The sequence below is a fragment of the Xiphophorus hellerii genome, chromosome 3 (assembly GCF_003331165.1).
Source record: "Xiphophorus hellerii strain 12219 chromosome 3, Xiphophorus_hellerii-4.1, whole genome shotgun sequence".
NCBI classification, from domain to species: Eukaryota; Metazoa; Chordata; class Actinopteri; order Cyprinodontiformes; family Poeciliidae; genus Xiphophorus; species Xiphophorus hellerii.
In genome coordinates this window covers 29,404,302-29,425,110 of record NC_045674.1, presented here as the reverse complement: position 1 = coordinate 29,425,110, position 20,809 = coordinate 29,404,302, and the positions used below count along the sequence as shown (strand labels likewise).

The window sequence follows — 20,809 nt, the reverse complement described above, 5'->3', positions numbered from 1 at the left end:
TTTCAACCAGGTTTGCACATCTGCAGACCAAACATTTTGTCCAGTCGTCTTTGGGCATCACCTCAAGCTCAAATGGGAAAGACTCTGCAAGCATCAAGTCTTCCAACAAATTGTCTCTTTGATATCGTTCTGGACTTTAATTAGGCCATTCTCCACAATAAATTGCAGCTTTGCCTTTATGTTTGGGGTTGTCCTCCTCAAAGGTGAACCTCCTACACAGTATGGATAGAATGTTAAAAGTAGTTTGCAGCAGTTGCCATTCTTGGAGTACAATTTTTTTTTAAAAACCTTCTGCTACACGTCTCATTACAAGACTTTTGATGGCTTTCTTCTTGGATTTTGGGATGTAATGTTGAAACATTGTCATCAAATTTATTCAGGGGTTCTGCAGATTGCACAAACTCAAATTTAAGTCTTGTGTCACAACAAAAATACACAGAAGAAAAATCCATATTTTGCCTATTCTCTCTACAGCTGTATCCCCGTAGTCCAAACTTTTTTTTTTTCCTCCTCAGGATACACGTAGCATCAACCGGGTTGTCAAGTGACCCAGAAGCGAAGATGAACGTCGTCTAACCAACCAGCAATAACTTGAACTTGACCGTAATAGATACAGAATAGCTAGCTAAATGGTAGCTAGGGAGTATTGGCTAGTTAGTGGTAGCCTGAAACACCTCGAGTCACAGAACATGCATGACTCAAACTATTGCCTGAAAGAAAAGTCATGTGAGGAGAAATAAAATAAAAAATGGCGTAGGATATAAGAGATTACAATGGTCCTGCCATGACAACATTTAAGACATTTGAGTAACATACTTAAAAATGTAAGTAAATGTAAGTTGTTTTTTTTAATCAAGTCTTAAAAACTTTAAGATACACAAATACCTTATTTTATTTTTTTTCTTACTCGCATTTATTCTAACCAAAAGCTCTTAGCTGCAGTTGTATTTTCTTCAACATAAAACACTTTATCAACAAAGGATGCAGAAGGGATCAGATTCCTTTCAAAGAACCCAGAAATAAGACCTGAGTAACTAAAACATGTTTCTTCCATTTTCAGTTTTCATCTCATGATCTGCATAGACAACGATTTCTGATAAGGATACTGTTGGTGTGCAATACACACAGCTTTGATTGGATGCCTCAGTCATGCTCTCTGAAGGCACAATTTTCACCAGCCATTCGGTCACCTGCCGCTGCACTATGCAAATCTTTTTATTTTTTAATAAGGGGGGGGTTCGGTTCTGTTCAGGTCCAGCTGTTGGAAGTCATACGTCGATATTGAGCCTGACAAAGCGGTAGTGCAGGGAGGCGGGGTTGCGCAGCAGCAGCGTCCCTCTGAGCTCCGGCGGCTGCTTGAGGAGCGTGTGGAGCAGACCGGAGACGCTGACGAAGCCCAGAGCCTCCCCACGCCCCACAGCCAGGGAGAAGTCCCCCTGGGTGACCCAGCCCAGCGTCACCCGGGAGCAGTGAGACGCCACGCTCGGCAGAGGGTCCGGCCAGAGCCCCAGGAGGAGGTCAGAGGGCGAATGGGGGTCTGTGGATGCAGTTGGGTCGTCTGATTCTTGTGATGGAGTTGCTGTCTTGAAGCTCTTCTTCTTGCGGTTAATTCTGCTTTTATAGTGGTCTTTGTGGGGGGGCTCCTGAGGGCCACAGTTTTCTGGGCTCTTACCAAACAGCTTCAGGTCCTCTGCCGTCGGCGCGCACACCATGGCATGGGCTTCTGGTTTCCCTTTGGACAGCAGTGTCAGGCGCACCCACACCACACTCATCTTGTGAGCGGCGTGGAAAGACGTCACCGCCGAGTCGCTGAGTGGGAGCGCCGCCGCTGCCCCGCGACCCCGTCTCTGTCCTCTGCATGTCGGGGGTCTACACCAGCTGGAGAGAAGCCTCAGAGACCTTCTGTTCCTGGAAAACCCAAAATAACCAGCATCCATTTAGAGCAGGTGTGTAATATTCAGGATTCAATTCACTGGTGAGCTCAGAGCGAGAGAAATTATGTTTTGTAATTTATGACCCAGAAAACAAAAATGAAGCCGATGGGACTTGATTTATCCTCAGGAAGTCAGGAAGACTTTACACACAGCTTAGGAGCTGCTTTCAGGGGGAAAATGCAACTTTTCCCATCTGCTAATCTGTGATCTACTGCAGCAATAAGGCTCTGTGTACTTTGAGGATTCTCAGATATTCTGATGGAAAAAGGGCAGACTGGAGGAACAGCATGCATCAAGCCTGTCGAAAGCTTTAACATCTTATGAGATCTCTTCAAAGTAAAAGACTTCCTGGGCTCATCTATATTATTGTATTTAGTAGTCCCTCCAGGATGTTGCGATGTTTATGGGAATTTTTGGCCTAAACTTACTGATTTTGTGGCACCATTTTCAAAATGTGGCCGATATTTTAAGCTTCATTTCTGTCATAAGATGGTTACAAAAAAGTTGGAGTTGCTAGAACTGAGGACTAGGAGGACAGGTCAAAATTCGGCCGACTGCAGGGATTGGCCAGAAAAGAAGGAAAACATTCATGATTGGTGAAAACCGCAAGTCCACACAAAATTTACAAAAGATCAGTGAGTGTGCATTGATGGTTTTACTCACACTACTTCAATTTTTCCACATTTTGCAATGTTAACAAAACTTATAATTCTATTGATTTTCAGTCATAATGTTGCTGCGCATTTATATTCAGCCTCCTTGAGTCGATACTTCCCATTAAGAATCACTGAAGTTTTTAAATGTTGAAAAGTTAAAAGGCTGTGATTACTTTTTCATGGCGCCGTTAAGTCAGCCACTCAAACGCAGTAAAATAAGAAGCACAATCGAAACTAACTTTACCTCAGAACAGTGAAGCAGCTCGGAGGACTAGCTGCAGCTACGTTCTGCTGTGATGTCACTTCCTCAATCACTTCGTGGCTCTTCCTGGTCATCTGGGTCTGCACGCCTCCTTTCCTGTCCGCTCCTCCGTCCGTCACCAGGAGCTCCCACTCCTCTGCCAGCTGTTGCCAGGGGCAACGAAAAGGAGCTAGACAGCCATGTTTTATGTAATTGGTCCTCTTGGCTGGTGGACGCCTGAGGGAGAGGGTGAAAGGTCATGCCCTCGTCAAACAGTAAGCGGAAACCCCGCCAGGTTCTGGTAGACAGAACTACTGCTGAGTTCAGGCAGCATCTTCATCAGCATGTCCACAAATATCTGCTTAACGTCAAAGACTTTCAGTCTGTATATTCTGATTATAATCTTACTTTCTGTTAATTATTTAAACTTGGTGTTGGACCTAAGTGATTGTGAGGCTTATAGAATTACAGGTTGGTCATTTGAGATAAAAATAATATTCGAAATGCATCTGCCACTAGGGTTATTTTAGTAATCAACTATTCAATTATTCTGACAATAACTGGATCAACAAAGTGATCACATTCTTCAGCTTTTTTAATTTAGTCACTTAAGCCTTTTACTTATATATATATATATACACAGCATATATATATTAGAAATACATTAAAAGATGCAGACAAATAATGAAATAATTTTTTAAAATACAAAATACACATTTCATTGCCTATAATGCAGCAACAGCATGAATCTGCAACTAAAATACATTAATATGTGAAAATCTCAGGCCTTTCTGCTCGACTTAATACACCGTGTTCCAAATTATGCAAATTGGATTTAAGTGTCATAAAAATAACATTTTTTGTTGTGCTATTAAATTTATAGATGGTATTGTGTGTCAGGGCTCTTTGAATCACTATAATTAATTTCAGAGAGCTGACCCCTATGATGAACGAAAACCTTGGACTTGGTGTTCCCTCGCCCGGACGCGGGTCACCGGGGCCCCACTATGGAGCCAGGCCTGGAGGGGGGGCACGATGGGTAGGGCCTGGTGGCTGGGCTCAGCCCGAGCTGAGTTGATTAGTTTGTCTGCTGAGCTCAATTAAAGGAAATCTACTTAAGAAGGATGTTCCACATTATTAAGCAGGACACAGGTTTCAAGCAATATGGGGAAAAAAAAGGATCTCTGCTGCTGAGAAGCATCAAATAGTGCAATGTCTTGGACAAGGTATGAAAACATTAGATGTTTCACAAAAACTGAAGCGTTATCATTGCACTGTGAAGAGATTTGTGGCTGATTCAGAGCACAGACGGGTTCGTGCAGATAAAGGCATAATGAGGAAGGTTTCTGCCAGGCAAGTTCATCGGATTAAGAGAGCAGCTGCTAAAATGTCCTTACAAAGCAGCAAACAGTTATTTGAAGCTGCTGGAGCCTCTGGAGCCTCAAGGTGGAGGATCCTCCAGAGGCTTGTGGTGCATGAACCTACTATTGGGCCCCTAACCAGAGCTCACAAGCAGAAACGATCTCAGTGGGCCCAGCCGGACATGAAGATTAATTTTCAAACATTCTTGTTCACTGATGACTGCTGTGCAACCCTGGATGGTCCAGATGGACGCAGTAGTGGATTGGTGGTGGATGGCCACTACGTCCTAACGTGACGTCAGCAAGGAGGTGGTGGAGTCATTTATTGGGCCGAAATCATGGGGAGAGAATCATTGGTCGACCCCTTCAGAGTCCCTGAATGTGTGAAAATGACCTCAGCAAAGTATCTGGACTTTCTGACTGATCACTTTCTTTCATGTTGGAAAAGATGAGCCGTACCTTCAGTAGCAAAATCCTCTTCATGCGTGACAATGAATGCTGCAAGAAATACCACTGTGTCATTGGCTGCTATGGGCATAAAAGAGGAGAAACTCATGGTGTGGTCACCATCCTCCTCTGACCTCTGACCTCAACCCTATTGAGAACCTTTGGAGTTTCCTCAAGCAGAAGATCTGAGGGTGGAATGCAGTTCATATCAAACCAGCAGCTCTGGGAAGGTTTTCTGACATCCTGCAAAGATTCAAGCAGAAACTTTCCACAAACTCACAAGTTCAATGGATCAAGAATTGTGCTGTGATATCAAAGAAGGTCCAATGTTAACATGTAACTTGGTCTGTTAAGATGTTTCTGATTGAAACAGCTTTTGATTTTAGTACATGTGACCACTTAATGCTGCACATTCAAAGAATGATTGTTTGCAGTTCTTTATAATCCATAAAATGTTTAGAAAATCTGCTGTGCATAATAATTTGGAACATTTTGCATTTTGAGTTTTTTATTTTTGAAAAAAAAAAACTGTTCTCATGGGGAGCTTTGTTCAGTAAAATTTGATTTATACTGTAATAGTTCATGACTGGAAAATTATACTGACCATCATCTGCATTGACCATTTAAGAAAATCTGAGAAAATATGACTTGCATAATAATTTGGAACACGGTGTACTGTGTAGGGCTGATCTGTTGATTTATTTTTTTAGATTTACACATTAATAATTGGATAACAAAAGGTGCTAGATATAACTTTTTATTTGTATGTTTTGTTGCTTTTTTACTGAATCTGAACCAGGTGAAGCTAAAACTGCCACTAAAGGAGTTTTGGGTAGAACATAAAAGTTTTTTATTTCTATTAAATACAAAATACATGTATGTATATATATATTACTTTTATAGTTTTGGCTTATGTTTCAATCAATTTATCGCGATTAATCGCTTCAGCCCCACTTGCAGCACAAGCTGTTCCCGGAAATGCTTTGATTTCAATTAGCGCGGATATTTTGCTTGTCTCTGGGCCTCGACCTTCAGCTGACCTTCTAAATGTGTCCAGGAACTCGGCCTCCTGCTCCTCCTGAAAGCGGGATCCTGCGGGGCAGTCCGGATAGTCGTGGGGAAAGTGGGGAGCCGCTTTGTTCTGAGAGTGTTTCAGACTCATGTGCAGGCCGCTGACTCGAACCTCTCTGTACACCTGGAGGGACAGAAAAGAAAACATAGGAACTTTTGATAAATATAAACCATAATAATCTAAAGACGACTTGTGACGATGTCTGGCAGAGTCCACATGTTTCTGGGAAATCATGGAGATTAACTATCCTCTGTCTGATTATCTTCTATTTCTGTCTGATTTTTCGCATCCTGCTCTTCTGATTATTAGAGCTGAAAAGAGGAAGATTAACACTGATCATGCTGTCCCTTTATGGTTGGACTAACATCCATCGGATCAGTCCCATACATTTAAAATTCACCCACTCAGAAGCTCTTCCATCATACAGTGTGAGCAACAATATTTTATAGCAGCTTGTACATCATGACATGTTTAAGTCCTTGGAAAGTTTTTGAACAAGTTTTCAGGTTTTATTCTTTCAGAATCTACATAATTAATACACTAAGTTCTGCTGGCAATTTCTTCTTGTTAAAGGGGAGTTTTTCCTCTCCACTGTCACTGCATGTACCAGAGATTGCTTCAAAGTGACTCCATACAATCTGCTTGGTTTGCTTCAACAGAAGATGTTTTAACCAAACCAGATCTGTTGTAAAAACCGCCAGCAGCTTCTGAAGCATTATTGTCTGTCAGAAGACACTTTAGAAGAATTAAGATGGTAAATATTAGCTGTGTTTATAGATTTCCAACAGAGCTGATATAAAGATAAGCAGTCTAGAAGGCAACAGTTAAAATGTTGCTGATAAATTGCCATATTCCGCTCTGTTTGGCAGACCTGATGTTCTGCCAAAGAACACAAACGAAAGAAAACAAGCTGCAGCTGTTGCTGCTCTGCTATTGTCCCCGCAATGAGATCATCACATAAAATCACACTCATAAAAAAAACAACAATATGATAGATTGTTTCCCCCAACAAGATCCAATAAAAAAATGTTGGGCCGTTTTTATTTGCATTGGAAGAACGAAGGGTGTTTAAGAAAAATGTTGGAGCAGAGCTACCTACCAGGGGGACCCAGAAGGCCATCCCCCAGCCTTTAGGAAGCAGCAGGTCCCAGCCGGCCCCCCAGGAGCCCAGCTCGTCGCCCACCTGCTTACCAGGCTGGTGAACCAGGAGGACGGGGACCCTGCCCTGTTGGGGCCCGGGGCCCAGCCTGGAGCCCGGAACCAGCAGTTCACTCCTCATCCTGTTCAGCTCCTTTAACCAGAACACAGAAAACTCTTCAGGGGAGAAAGAAGCGGCTGGCCAACAAAAGTTTCTTTATAAGCTCCTGCTCTTTCAGAAACTCCATCTTTGGGAAGTCATCAGAATATCACTGCTCTACTAAGCCTTTAACGTTTTTACCAGCGTTTCACTGAGAAGTAGCTCTGAGAAGTAGCTCCTATGATTTTGTATTTAATTTTCCTTTGGGATTGATAAAGTATTTTTGAATTAATGAGCTCAGCTGATTTGCAATTCCACCAGGTGTTTACTAATTGCTAGTGGCTAGTCTGAAGAAGCTGAAAGGCATCTCAAAAACAGCACTAGGGCCACCCAGCTAAATGGTTGCCACGGGAGATTTAAAGATTTCTCAAATGTGCTTGAAAGAATCAAGACAACACAGGCATGTTTTTGATGAAAAAATAACATGACGCAAAGCTTAAAAAAAAAATTACATTTACATGACACTGCCCCTTTAAGGCAGGACTGTGGTGATGTTTCTGATGGTACCTGCTCAGATATCTTGTTGTCAGTGACGTTGTCCCGGACAGACCGCTCCCACAGGAAGCTCTGGCAGCACTGCAGTGGGACTCCTTGCAGCATCAACTGGTTCCTCTTCTCCTCGTCACCTACTGAAGAAAAAAAAAAAACCACACACACGCACATAGAGTATGGTCCTGTGAAGGCAGCACCATGATAATCCAGGAACCTTCCTAACTAGGATCCTGGACGCAGTGCAACAGAACCCACAGAGTCGATCACGGTAAATAGAATCAGTCACATGTTCATGGCTGCACCAATAAAGCTGCACGATTTTCTCAATTTTGGGCAATCAGCCAATACTATATACCTTCGTAAAGGTCTTACTGAAAAGTTACTTCTAAGTTAGTTTATTTCAAGCATATTTGCACTAGAAACTAAAAAAATACTTAGTAAGATTGTGTTTTCAGTGCTCACACATCCCTGTAGTACATTTTGTAGGAAATGTTCCTACTTTTAACTTTTGTATGCAAATGATTATTTTATAATTTCAAAAGTTGATGTAATCGTGTTTTTTTTCTTTTCAAACATCCTTCCATTTTGCTGACTTTCTGTAGGAAGTCAGGAAAGTGGAAGGAAAGAGAAAGATTCTCTTTCTCAGGAAACAGAAGCTGCTCACTAGATCCCAGAATGAAATCGATTTACAACAGCTGAAATTTTTTAATCTGAGGTATTCAAGTGCCAAAGAAAATTTGGGTTTCAGCATTTTTTCACCATCAGGTCTTAACAGGTTAATAGATGAACATTTTGTGAGAACTGGCTTTATAAATATAAAGGTCAAATAGGAACAACAAAGATTTGTCTTATTTTGAAACTGTTACCACATGTTTCTTGCCGTTTATGTGAACTACACTGATGGGTTTAAAAGCTCACTTTACCTAGTCAAGGCCACTGAGTCGCCATCAATCCCGGAGGTTCTGTTTGGAGTACAGGGTTCTGCCAGGATTCGAACCTGGAACACCTGCATGGCAAGGCAGAGGCTTCCCAGAGCACAGAACCATATGTGTACTCACTGCAGCAACCTCCAGGCTGGAGCGCAGACACCCAGAGGGTCATTAGAACCGGTTTGTATCCTTTCGTTTGGCTGGTTTTGTTTCGGACAATAAACCCCGGCTCACAGCGTGTGGTGAATTCAGAGCACAAAGCTCATCGCCTTTCCAGCAGGACAGATTTTACCTGGGTCCTGGTTCACACAGGGTACGGCTTTAACCTTCTGTCTGGGTAGAGTCAGTCGGGGGTCGTCCACAGTCAACCCCAGCACCATTCCTGGGGGGAGCTCTCCAGTTGAATAGATACCTGGATGAGTTCATCACACACAAACACTGAGCAACCTGGTAACAATCAGTCCCTCCAGGATGTTGCCGTGCTTTTTTGTGATAGTTGAGGCCTAAAATTACTTATTTTGGGACACCGTTTTCAAAAAAAGTTGCAAATTTTAAGCTTTACAAAAAATTTGGAATTGCTACAAGAATCTTCCCTTCCTTTCTCTTTTTCTCATCAAGTTATAATTCCCGCCTTACCTGAGAAAACCGTGCATCACTAAGATTTTAAATACGTGGAAAGAAACAGTGAGCATAACTTCTATACAGAAATGAAAGAGAATTGGATTTATTCATGGCATTAACTAACTAGCAAGGGATGTAAAATAAGAACGAACATTAGCATTCTTATTCACAAGCTTGGATCAAGTAGCCATCATTTAGCTAACATTACCTGCATGCATCATTACTCAACTTACTTGGTTTGTCTGGAGGAAAATTGTAAAGTCTTTTGGCTCTGGCTAGTTGCTGAACATGACACAGCTTGTGTACACTCATGGTGCTTTTAAAGACACACCAGGAGTTCGGAAAATTACATTACTGTCTTACAGTTACAGGAAATTGTGCAGCACAGTTGATTTTTGCAAAAAAGAAAAGAAAAAAAGATGTATGTAATGTTCAAGAGACCCTATGAAACAAGTAATTAAATTAAAAGAAGGCTAAGGGAATTGGTCAGAAAAATAATAAAATACAGAAAACATTAAGGTCAGACTTTTGGAAAAGTTGCAATGACTGGTGAAAATTGGAAGTCTGCACAAAATTTGTTAATGACCATTGAATTTGCGTCAGTAGTTGCGATCGCAACTTCCTGAAGGGACAGTAAATAAGCAAAACGAAAAAAAACAGAAAAAGACAAACCTTTCAGTACATTAAAGACATCCGTTTGTTGCTGATGGAGATTCATGTTGCTCTGGTCTTTGCAATGCTCAGGCCACCAGAGGGGAGAAAACTTCAGTTCCTTAAACAGAAAGATACAAACTGAGTTTTTCAGTGTGAAAACAGAAACTCCACTTCTTCTTGGAGGCTGCTTACATCACAGACTGTAGCTGCCTCCAAAGTCTCCGCCAGCACAGAGTGAGACTGTGGTCCAATCAGACGATAGCGTATGATCTCCATCGTGAGATCGCTGAAATACATTTAAAGGGAAAAAAAAGGAAAAACAGAACAATCATCGACAGACTTAATAATCCTAACTTTGGTTTTGCTCAGAATCTTGGAGCTGGACTGACTTTATAACTAGTCCAGTTGAGCTGGACCTCCAGGTAACCGGGGAGGTTGGCAATCTGGTTCCATCTCCCAGAATCCTCTTTGCAGGAGGTTCACTGCCATCCTTACAGCGCCGTTTTCTCTTGGCTCCAGCTTTCAGCTCATTGTCAGGGTTTGGTTCTGCCCGAGGGGTGGGATCAGCCTCTGCACGCGAGACCTCCGGTTCAACAGGGGGCGCCACGGCCTCGGAACATTGGCACGCGCTTTGTAATTCAGGGAGCAGATCCTGGATACGAGACACATGAACCCAACTCGCCTCTATACCGACTCATTCCCGGTTACACGACAATCACTCCTTAGAAATCAGACCTGTTTCAGAGCAGGATGAGCCCAGATCCACAGCTGCCGGTGGGTTAGTCCTGGTGTTTGGGGTCTCCAGAGGAAGGTAACGGGTCCCAGGGGGTCGGAAGGGTAGCGACCCGCCCGGTACACTGTGACGCTGCCCTGTCTGGCCCCTGACAGGAACATGGCTGCAGCAAATGTAGGACCTAGAAAGGAAAACACCAGAATGGGATTTCTACATAGAAATTTAGAGTAAGGTGTTTTCACGCCTGATAGTCCAGCAGACTCTCTTTGATTGGGGGTCAAAGTTACAACATTTGTTACTCTTGAAGCTAGTGTGGTTCCCTTTCTCACTGCACTGTGCTAAACAAACCACTCTTAGATAAACCTGTTCCTCCTCTTGTCTGAGGTGGCGCTGCACCAAGAGCCACTGAAGGAAATGACACAAAAACCACTGAAGAAGACAGACCACAACATCCTTCTTAAAGGAATGCAAACAAAAATGGAGTGGTGTCAGGTTTCAGCAGCTGTAGGATTTCTCTTTTGTTGTTGATAAAAGACCATTTACCCAGAATGCCCTGTGCTGTAGTCCACTTAATGCTTTTGAAGTGGTCTCCAGTCCAGTTGACATTCACATTACATTCAAACCACACCAGAGTTCACTTGAGCCAAACAGAGATCTAGGTTCGTAGGTGGAAGACAGTTGAGTTTTTGATCTGCATCACAGTTTGATTATGCATCTGCAGCTATAAAAAACAAACAATCTTCCTAGACAAATGAACTGTCTTTGAACTAAGCAGAGCTGGTATGAATGCACCCTAAATAAGAATAGATCACTAGAAAGATTGAGATTTGATCTCACCAGCCTCCTTGCATGTCAGCTGAGTCAGAGCAGCCAGCAGCTTGTCTTCCTCCCCCTTCAACTCAATGCAGCAGTAATAAGAAAGATCCTGAGGTGGAAAAACATGACGGGTTACAAACTGAACCCACTGAAGAAACCGAAACCATGTTGTTCTTGGTGGCTACCTGTAGGAGGCAGTGGCTGCTCATCGCTCTGTAGCATGGCCGGTAGCATTTGTATGTGGGTCTGACCCCCAGACAGTATCCCCACTTTTTCACCATGTGGAAGCGCTTGGCGTGCCAGATATGCGTCTCCAGCCAAATGTTCTTCCTCTGGCGCCGGTTGAACTCCAGCAGCAGGTTCCCGTGGCGACGGCGAGCTTTGCGGCTCTTGCTCTTCACCGGTTCTTTTCTCTTCTTCAAGCCAGCCAGGAGGCTCTTCTCCTTCTGAAGGGGAACATTCAGAGGGAATGAATGTCAGAGACGGGCGTTCGGACGCTCTTCACCTCCTAAAAGTACTGCAGGTCTCTCAGGTTACCATCCTGTTGGCCACGTCTCTCAGCCTGCGAGGGAGCCGCTTGGTGTTGTGGCTCATGGCCCGCCGCCTCATGTGCTTGGGCAGAGCCTGAAACACGTGGCTGCTGCACGTCGTCTTGGTGGCCGCTTTCAGCATGGCACTTACCTCTGCTGCTCTAGCCCTAGCAAAAGCTCCAGCTAGGCAAGGAGAAAGTGGAGAAAACTGACTTCTTCACTCCCCAAGTTAAAGTACTTCTGCAAGCAGCAGTGTGATTCTATTCTGTTGCCTGAAGCATTAAACAAATAGCTCAATAACACAAAAAAGGCCAAGAAAGAGTTTTCATTGATTTGTAGTAAACATGTTTACCAGTGATGTGGTTGGGCATCTCTGTGCTGTAACCACCGCCATCTTTGTGATATCCACGAACCCATCCGTGCCTGACGGGTGCGGATCCTTCCTTCTTTGAGGAAGGATCCGCATTTGATTGCCCACCTAATGGAGAAAAAAAATAATAATAATATATAACTGGTAACTTTTTCACCAGGCCCAACAACCTAATAAAGAAGGTTGGTTCTGTTCTGGGGGACCAAATCTGGCTCCAGCCCAGGGCCCCACATCCTTGTTAGTTCGGTCCTGGTGACACCGATAACGTCGTCCGACTCCTGGCATAAATAAATGGATCACTCCGACTTAAATTGACTCCCAAAGCTTTAACTGGCCTCTGAGGAATGAACAGGTGTTCTGCAGAGATGAAGTCATGAATACCGGTGACGTGAAGGCCTTCCCCTCCTCCACCGTTCTCTGCTCTACTCTCCACGTGAGGAGGAGATGGATACTGAACATTGGCAGGCTGGTTCCTCATCTTCTTCTCGCGCCTTTTGGCTTTAGCTGCGGACATTTTCTGTAGGAAACCAAAAGGCACAGCTCAACACCCTCACATTACAGTATTAGCTGACTTGCTCCGTTATTTAAGGCAAAGTTAGCATTTCTGTTAAAACTGGAATTTTTTTTTTTTTCTCCATAAATACACAAGTTATCCATGATTGTAGTACCGTTACTTTAAGGCTTGTAAATGTCACGCAGTTCTCGTGGGAGCTCTCCTCCTGCTGTTAGCCACCATGTGAGTTCCCCTCATGCTAGTTGGTCTTCTTGTTTGCTTCCGCGTGTTTAGGGGAGGAATCCTGGGATATGTAGTGAATTAGCGCAGCAAAATAATACAGTCACACTTTTCGCACGTTCAGTATATACTAGCAGAAACATTCAGCTTAACTTGAATAATTTACATCAAATTTAAATGATCAATGCATGCAAAGGCATTTGTGTGGGCAACCAACCAAACTTTATACATTGTCATTTTTTATAATGCGCAGATACTTTGTTGTTTACGGTAAAGAGAGTGTGACGCTCTCTTGTCAGCTGCTCTCTTTTAAACAGCACCTTTCACTCTGTTCGGTCATTGAATACTTTAGGAAAATGGCTGCACTGATCAGGAGGATCATCACTACAGCTAAAGCCCCGGCTGCGATCGGCCCATACAGGTGAGAGGAAACTTGACAGCTTCTACACAGCTAGTGCCATACGAGCAATACAACACACTGACTATTGCATTGTAATAGTATAGTGAGTTGCAGTATGGACGTAAATAGAAATGTTATTCCCTCTGTTCTTTTAAGGGGGCAGAAATGCCCAAGCAGCTTTTTAAGAGCAAAGTGCACATTTTTAGATTTTGCACTTATTACCTGAAGAGCTGTTCAAAAGTTGAACTATTAACAAGTTCTGCTACCAGGTTTGTGCTTAAAATGTTTCCACTGTGTGCTTCTTGTCTGATGAAGCTTAAAATGAATTATCTGAGACAGTTTTTAATGATTTAAATAAGTTATCTTTTTTCATCTTTTTTCAGGTTAGCTATATCATCTATGATCAATATGCATTCAGAAAGAAATGGGCTTCACCGGCTTTTATCTGAATACAAATACACACCTCATATTTTAACACTGCAATTCTTTTGATTTCACAGCTGCATTCTAGAATAGGATACATTAAACTTGAACAACTAAAATAAAAAATAATTTTTAAAGCAGAATTTTTATTTATAATTGTTTTGTTTGTTTTTGACCCCAAGAAACTGATTTGGGAGAAAGCTTACAGCAGGACAGACTTACCCACATTCCAGGTAACTCTTTATTTGTCGTCTGTGTGTGTTCCAGCCAAGCAGTGGTGGTTGATCGGACCGTGTTCGTATCGGGGCAGCTGGGGATGGATCCTGCCAGTGGACAGCTGGTGGCAGGTGGAGTTCAGGCCCAGGCCAGACAGGTGCCGGCCGCTTCTCATTCATCAATCAATCAATCAATCAATCAAATTTTATTTGTATAGCACATTTCAGCAGCAAGGCATTTCAAAGTGCTTTGCATCATAACAAACACAGAAACACAATGCAATATAGAATCAATAATCAAAACACAGCATTAAGTCAGGTTCCATCAATAAATTTGTAATTGATTACATTTCAAATACAACTCTAAACAGGTGGGTTTTTAGTCGAGATTTAAAAGAAGTCAGTGTTTCATCCATTCAATACACTGAGTCACAACACTTGAAATGGATTGTCAAGCAATACTTGTTTCTTAAGGTCTTTTTAAGCAACATTTGGTTAAATCTTAATTTGTCCATTTTCAGTTTTTGCCTCCCATAAAACTGTTAAGAGTTGAATTAATATTTGAAGTGCTGGGTGAACTGTGCTGGACGTTGTTCTGTGAACTTTGTTTCAGGCTCTTGTGAATATGGGTGAAATTCTTAAAGCTGCTGGCTGCGGCTATGGGAACGGTGAGAGAAACTGTAGTTGAGTAGTTAAATTAGTTTTTACCTTCGTTTGAGACCAGATTATAAATTTGACTTCTATTTTTTTTTTTTACAGTTGTCAAAACCACCGTACTGTTAGCCAACATGAACGACTTTGTAAATGTGAACGATGTTTACAAGCAGTGTAAGTATATTATCTTTAGCAAACAGTAGAGTCTAGGCTGGCTCCTTCCAAAAGATTAGACGTGTAAAACTAAGCGTCGCCCTCATTTCCAGTTTATAAAAAAATGACCACTAGGTGTCAGTATAACCCAAAAAATGCATCGCTCAGGCGGATTTACTGTTTTTATCCCCTTGGTTTGATCAAATCCTTGAAAACAAGAGAATAAATTTGCCACCAAGTATTATAAATTAGCAATTATGTAAATCAAAGTACTGGTTCTCGGGGAAAATCCTTCAAAATACAAAGCCTTGTGTAAATACTGAAAAGCATATTTAAGAACAGAATACTAAGTATAGGCATATTCGGCTCCCTCTTTAAATAAATCTTCCTGCTCTTTGTTTGTGTGTTTGATTTAAAATACCGACAATACACTGCGGTGTGCTTAAAACACACTTTTGTATTAGTCCACGACAGAAAATTAGTCATTTTATTATGAAAACCAAATTAAAATCACAGTTGCTAGGGTTTTATGGTGGTTTTTGTTTCTTTTGTATTTGGTGACACAAGTATAAAACTTCCATCAAAGTAAACAATCAAACCTATTACGACTACGTTTATGTGAGCCCTAACTGAGTTTCCCTCTGTAGTTTTCAGTACCAACTTCCCAGCCCGAGCCGCCTATCAGGTAGCAGCACTTCCCAGAGTGAGTACTTACCACAAACTGTTGCTGATTTGAGCTAATTCCAAACTAAGATCTGTCTGAAAGCCAACTGCGCTGCGTGTCTGCAGGGTGGACTGGTGGAGATTGAAGCAGTCGCTGTTTTGGGCCCTCTGAACGATACTTCTTAAAAAAACACATCGATGAAACAATAAAAACAACACGGTAGCAATTTGTGATGCTTTGCGATCCAGGAAAGAGCTGATCAAATAACCCCTATGTCAGTGACGTGCGGTGAGGTTCATAGCTGGTGAGGCACTGACTTAATCATATTCAGATGTACAAATATAGACCCCCTGCATGTTATTGTTTACGTAAGGAAATTTCGCGCATGTGGACAACGCTGGAGGGCAAAAAGACTATTTCCGTTCACTCAATCAAACTTGGACATGTAGATATTATTCATTTCGTGCTGTGCTCCACAGCGAAGGGGAAACCCGTTAAAGTACAACTCAAAACCACGTCTTTTGTCGCTCTCGGTATCAGCGCAGCTACGCACAGACTCGTTGCCACAGCAACTGACAACAACGCCACAATAAAAAACACTCAAATATTTCCCACGCAAAAAGCAGAACATTCAATCTGTTGCAGTAGTATTGTTTTAGTATTATTTTGCGATTATTAATTAATTGCTGTGGTAAGAGGAGAAAACTATAAATATATCGCTGCACTTGACCTTGTTGTATGGCTAGCTCCATGGCTAGCTCGCTTACAGTATCTTACTCTGCAGTTGTGGAGTCACAATGTCTGGGATCATGAGCGCCCCCTGCCATGAGGCAAGAGAACTGCCTGCCTCACCTCGTTTCTGATCGCTCTTCAGCACATGAAACACGTTACGCACACAATTGGTGACAAAAAAAAAAACACTGTACATTATATACATAAGCTAAATTATGGAAAATCAGCTCATACATTAAATGTTTTTTAGCCATTTTATTGGCGATGTACAGACAGGAGGAACATGCTCTCAGAATGGCAGCCAGCCAGTGCAGTTAGCGAGAAGTTGCGCAATCCCAGGTGAGGCTCAGCTTGCTGCTGCCTCACCAGCTTCGCTTCCGAGCACTTGAATGGGAAAATGCAGAAATTCAACGATTTTGAAGAAAAAATAATCTGAACTTTTTTAAATTAAATGAAAAATAGGTATAGTACAAACCACAGGGTGAAAATAGCAATATAAATGATTTTATCATTATTATTTTTCCATGATTACAGGTGCCTCCCCTGACCGCACGTCACTGCCCTATGTACAGCACCCTCAACATTTATTGGTTTCTTCTGGTAATGATGTGTAAAAGGCCTTGAAATAAATGAATCTTTTATTTCAGTAAAAGAAATAAAAACATGCCACTGTGACATCTGAGGTTCTCCAGACACTGTGACTTAACATCCTCCTCAATGTCCTTGGTGGAAACATAAACTGAGGTCCTTTCATGGTCTTCTTTGTTTGTCCCTGTGTTAGCCTATTGTATGTTTGTAGGTATTTAGCTGGGTATCTTGCTATCCGGCTATCGAGCTGGGTATCTTGCTATCCGGCTATCAAGCTGGGTATCTTGCTATCTAGCTGGGTATCTTGCTATCTAGCTGGGTATCTTGCTGTCTAGCTGGGTATCTTGCTGTCTAGCTGGGTATCTTGCTGTCTAGCTGGTATCTTGCTGTCTAGCTGGGTATCTTGCTGTCTAGCTGGGTATCTTGCTGTCTAGCTGGGTATCTTGCTATCCGGCTATCTAGCTGGGTATCTTGCTATCCGGCTATCTAGCTGGGTATCTTGCTATCTAGCTGGGTATCTTGCTGTCTAGCTGGGTATCTTGCTATCCGGTTATTGAGCTGTCTTCTTTTATCTTCCCCATCTTGAAGAGAGGCAAAGAAAATTAGGTCTCTGAGTCACTTAACACCATGTTCAACTTAAAACAGTAGGGTTGGCCTTAAAAATAATGACACACGTTTATGCCTAAGGTTTTTGTTTTTATTTTTTGATGGGGATAAGGGCAAATTTTTGTGTTAATACAATTAAAACAATGGATTTCCATATTAAAAGTTAGGTTATCCTTAAATAGTCTGTGTGACTAATATTTCAGGCATTTTACACCAGAGGTTCCAGTGGATGTGCAGGGTGTTGTGTATTAGTCTAATAAAAGGCCAGTAAGTGATTTGTTTCTGTTTTCATGATGTCGCTGCCTCACAGTCTAGCATCACCCAAGCTTGAAGCACTTTCACCTCATTAACATTGATGAGACGCCGTGTTTAGAGACAACACTGGATCTTCAGTTCCTACGGATCAACTTTCACTTACAATAGTTGTTAAGCATCTAACCTTGTCTGTGGCTTGAATTTCACCACCGCCCTTCATTGTCACCAGTTTTACCCATGGCATAATGTATATCCTCATTCATTATTGATGTTCACATATAACTCAGAAATAAACGCTCCTTAACTGTTCTACGTCATGAAATTTTATATATATATTTACAATTACACATGTTTGTGATCACGTTTGCTTACGTTGTGTTCTTATTCTCCACCAGCGGATGTGTGTCGATGGCCTCATCTGACCACCCAAGTGTGTGGTTCACGATGAATAAGACAGCAGGACCACAAAAAGTTAATTTTTTAATTATTATTATTATTAGCTTTACACATAGCCTGTCCAGCAGTGTGGCATTCAGAGTTGTTGTCTGAGTGCCAAGGAGAAGTCCAACTGGTTTAATTTCACAACTGGAGCTTTATGTCTTTCGCTAAATGTAATGGACACAGAGATGGAAAAAAAAAGGGGGAAAGAAATGAGAAAAATGTTTAAAGGAAAAGGAGAAAGAGGAATGGAGCACATACAACACCCTAGAAATCTGCTTCTACTCCTGCATAAAAGAGAGGAAAAAAAGAGAACCAAGAAACCATAGCGACAAGCAATATATGAATATATAAAAACAACATCACCGGAAAAAAGTTTGTTTTCCTGTGTTTACACTAGTACATGCTACCTTTGTCTGTGGATCTTGGGAATCTTCATAATTTGTTAATCAGAATCTGAGTTAAATATAAGAGTGATAACTCACCAAGTATTATTCCATTACTTTGTCAGATTTTAAAAGTTTTCGTCTTTCTGTCTGGTTGTTTAGTCTACACGCAGTATTAGTTGTCTATAAATTTTAAAGCAACAGAACAAGAACTCTTTTTACTCAAGGTTTTGAGAACAAAGTTCTAGCTATCAAGGACATTTTAAACTTCCCAAGAACAAAGGAATCACAGGAAGTCTCTTCATAGGTCTCTCCCACACCAGCACAGCCACCTCATATTTCACCAAAGAAGATCTGCCCAGAGTAAGCGTCAAGAACAAGCTGCAAACCAAGGCTGTAAGGACAGACTGACATCATCTTGTTCTTACAGGAGTGGGACAGAGAACAGATTTCTTTGTTCTTGCGGAGTATGTAATGAAAGTAGGTCAAAACTTCCATTTTGGTCGCATCTAAACCTGGACAACTTCTTCTTTATTTTTGCAATTTGTTATTGTTTCTTAGTAAGGCCCTAATATTCCGTTGTATTTTACTTTTACATTTACTTTTGCTTTACTATTTCTACTATTTTGCCACTACTTTTTACTAATATTAATTTTCATGCACTGTAAAAAAAAAAGTCTAGTTACAGTAAAATACCACAGCTGCCAGTATTTTACCGTAAATAAAATACAGTTTTTTACAGTGTAGTATTTTACTAACTCAGTGACACCTGAAAGTTGCAACTGATTACACCACACAGTTTTTTTTTTTAACTTTGCTTAGTTTTTTTCAAGACCTGAAAACCATGTAGCGTTTTCTTTCTGCTTCACTATCCTGCCCTTCTAGTTATTGGTCTGCTACACAGAATCACCATAAATATTACCATAGATGTAATATTACTTTGTAATTGTAATATTACAAAGTTTTTAAAAAGTTCTGCAACACACTGTAACATTGCCTCTGCTTGTCATGGTAGTGCATACTTACAGCTGCGACATCTGCTGTTGAAAATATAGATTCAACTCCAGCAACAAAAAGCATCTCTTTAGTAAGGGAAAGTTTATTCTGTACACTAACTAGTTAGCAGAATCCTAGACAAAAAACAGGAAGCGGCTGATTCCAGGGAAAGAAATTAAACAACAACCAAACAAATGTATTTCCAGACATACATACATATATAAACACAAAAAAAGTAGAACGCTCAATAGAATGCTGTGGTTTCTGACTGCGCTACACAAGCAGGTGAGTCACTCTTACTAAAAAATACAAGATTATGACATCAGAGTCCCATAGTAGTACCTTTACACCGTGTTCCAAATTATTATGCAAGTCATATTTTCTCAGATTTTCTTAAATGGTCAATGCAGATGATGGTCAGTATAATTTTCAAGTCATGAACTATTACAGTATAAATCTAATTTTACTGAACAAAGCTCCCCATGAGAACAGTTTTTTTTTTCAAAAATAAAGAACTCAAAATGCACTGTTCCAAATTATTATGCACAGCAGATTTTCTAAACATTTTATGGATTATAAAGAACTGCAAACAATCATTCTTTGAATGTGCAGCATTAAGTGGTCACATGTACTAAAATCAAAAGCTGTTTCAATCAGAAACATCTTAACAGACCAAGTTACATGTTAATATAGGACCTTCTTTGATATCACAGCACAATTCTTGATCCATTGAACTTGTGAGTTTGTGGAAAGTTTCTGCTTGAATCTTTGCAGGATGTCAGAAAACCTTCCCAGAGCTGCTGGTTTGATATGAACTGCATTCCATCCTCAGATCTTCTGCTTGAGGAAACTCCAAAGGATCAGTCAGAAAGACTTTGCTGAGATCATTTTCACACCTTCAGGACTCTGAAGGAGTCGACCAATGATTCTCTCCCCATGATTTCGGCCCAATAAATGACTCCACCAGCTCCTTGCTGACGTCACAGCCGTGTTGGGACGTGGTGACCATCCACCACCAATCCACTACTGCATCCATCTGGACCATCCAGGATTGGACAGCAGTCATCAGTGAACAAGTCTGTTTGAAAATTAATCTTCATGATCGGATGGACCCACTGAGACCGTTTCTGCTTGTGAGCTCTGGTTAGGGGCCCAATAGTAGCTTCATGCACCTCAAGCCTCTGGAGGATCCTCCACCTTGAGGTTCCAGAGGCTCCAGCAGCTTCAAATAACTGTTTGCTGCTTTGTAAGGGCATTTTAACAGCTGCTCTCTTAATCCGATGAATTTGTCTAACAGAAACCTTCCTCATTATGCGTTTATCTGTACAAACCCATCTTTACTCGGAATCAGCCACATATCTCTTCACAGTACGATGATATCGCTTCAGTTTTTGTTAAATATCTAATGTTTTC

The 20,809-nt window shown here is 41.4% G+C and overlaps 2 protein-coding genes across 4 annotated transcripts; one reads left to right on the top strand and one right to left on the bottom strand.

The window, feature by feature from the left end:
- Positions 1–352: 352 nt before the first annotated feature.
- On the bottom strand, positions 353–12,949 carry pop1 (POP1 homolog, ribonuclease P/MRP subunit). 3 transcript variants are annotated; one of them, XM_032557887.1, is made up of 16 exons: positions 12,822–12,949; positions 12,535–12,670; positions 12,136–12,261; positions 11,791–11,966; positions 11,439–11,699; positions 11,275–11,362; positions 10,440–10,618; positions 10,094–10,356; positions 9,897–9,990; positions 9,723–9,822; positions 8,722–8,841; positions 7,516–7,637; positions 6,811–7,002; positions 5,680–5,834; positions 2,835–3,068; positions 353–1,908 (listed from the first exon to the last, which is right to left on the bottom strand). In XM_032557887.1, exons 2-16 carry the CDS (start codon positions 12,665–12,667, stop codon positions 1,269–1,271), a joined length of 2,883 nt encoding a protein of 960 aa, XP_032413778.1. In that variant the 5' UTR covers positions 12,668–12,670; positions 12,822–12,949; the 3' UTR covers positions 353–1,268. The 3 variants fall into 3 exon arrangements, with proteins under 3 accessions (XP_032413778.1, XP_032413777.1, XP_032413779.1); XM_032557886.1 differs by having other exon boundaries at positions 12,802–12,939; XM_032557888.1 differs by lacking the exon at positions 12,822–12,949 and having other exon boundaries at positions 12,489–12,651.
- A 234-nt stretch (positions 12,950–13,183) lies between these two features.
- Positions 13,184–15,671, top strand: LOC116716916 (2-iminobutanoate/2-iminopropanoate deaminase). Its single transcript, XM_032557893.1, has 6 exons — positions 13,184–13,307; positions 13,977–14,082; positions 14,538–14,592; positions 14,684–14,752; positions 15,379–15,434; positions 15,521–15,671. Exons 1-6 carry the CDS (start codon positions 13,243–13,245, stop codon positions 15,578–15,580), a joined length of 411 nt encoding a protein of 136 aa, XP_032413784.1. The 5' UTR covers positions 13,184–13,242; the 3' UTR covers positions 15,581–15,671.
- The last annotated feature ends 5,138 nt before the right edge of the window (positions 15,672–20,809 follow it).

Coding starts and splice junctions, on each gene's coding strand:
- pop1 (XM_032557886.1), bottom strand. Junction 10,619..11,274: donor GCTGACATGCAAGGAGGCTG/GTGAGATCAAAT, acceptor TTTCCTTTCTAG/GTCCTACATTTGCTGCAGCC. Junction 9,823..9,896: donor AGGCAGCTACAGTCTGTGAT/GTAAGCAGCCTC, acceptor TTTCTGTTTAAG/GAACTGAAGTTTTCTCCCCT.
- LOC116716916 (XM_032557893.1), top strand. CDS start 13,243: ATGGCTGCACTGATCAGGAGGATCATCACTACAGCTAAAGCCCCGGCT. Junction 14,083..14,537: donor TTCAGGCCCAGGCCAGACAG/GTGCCGGCCGCT, acceptor ACTTTGTTTCAG/GCTCTTGTGAATATGGGTGA. Junction 14,593..14,683: donor TGGCTGCGGCTATGGGAACG/GTGAGAGAAACT, acceptor TTTTTTTTACAG/TTGTCAAAACCACCGTACTG.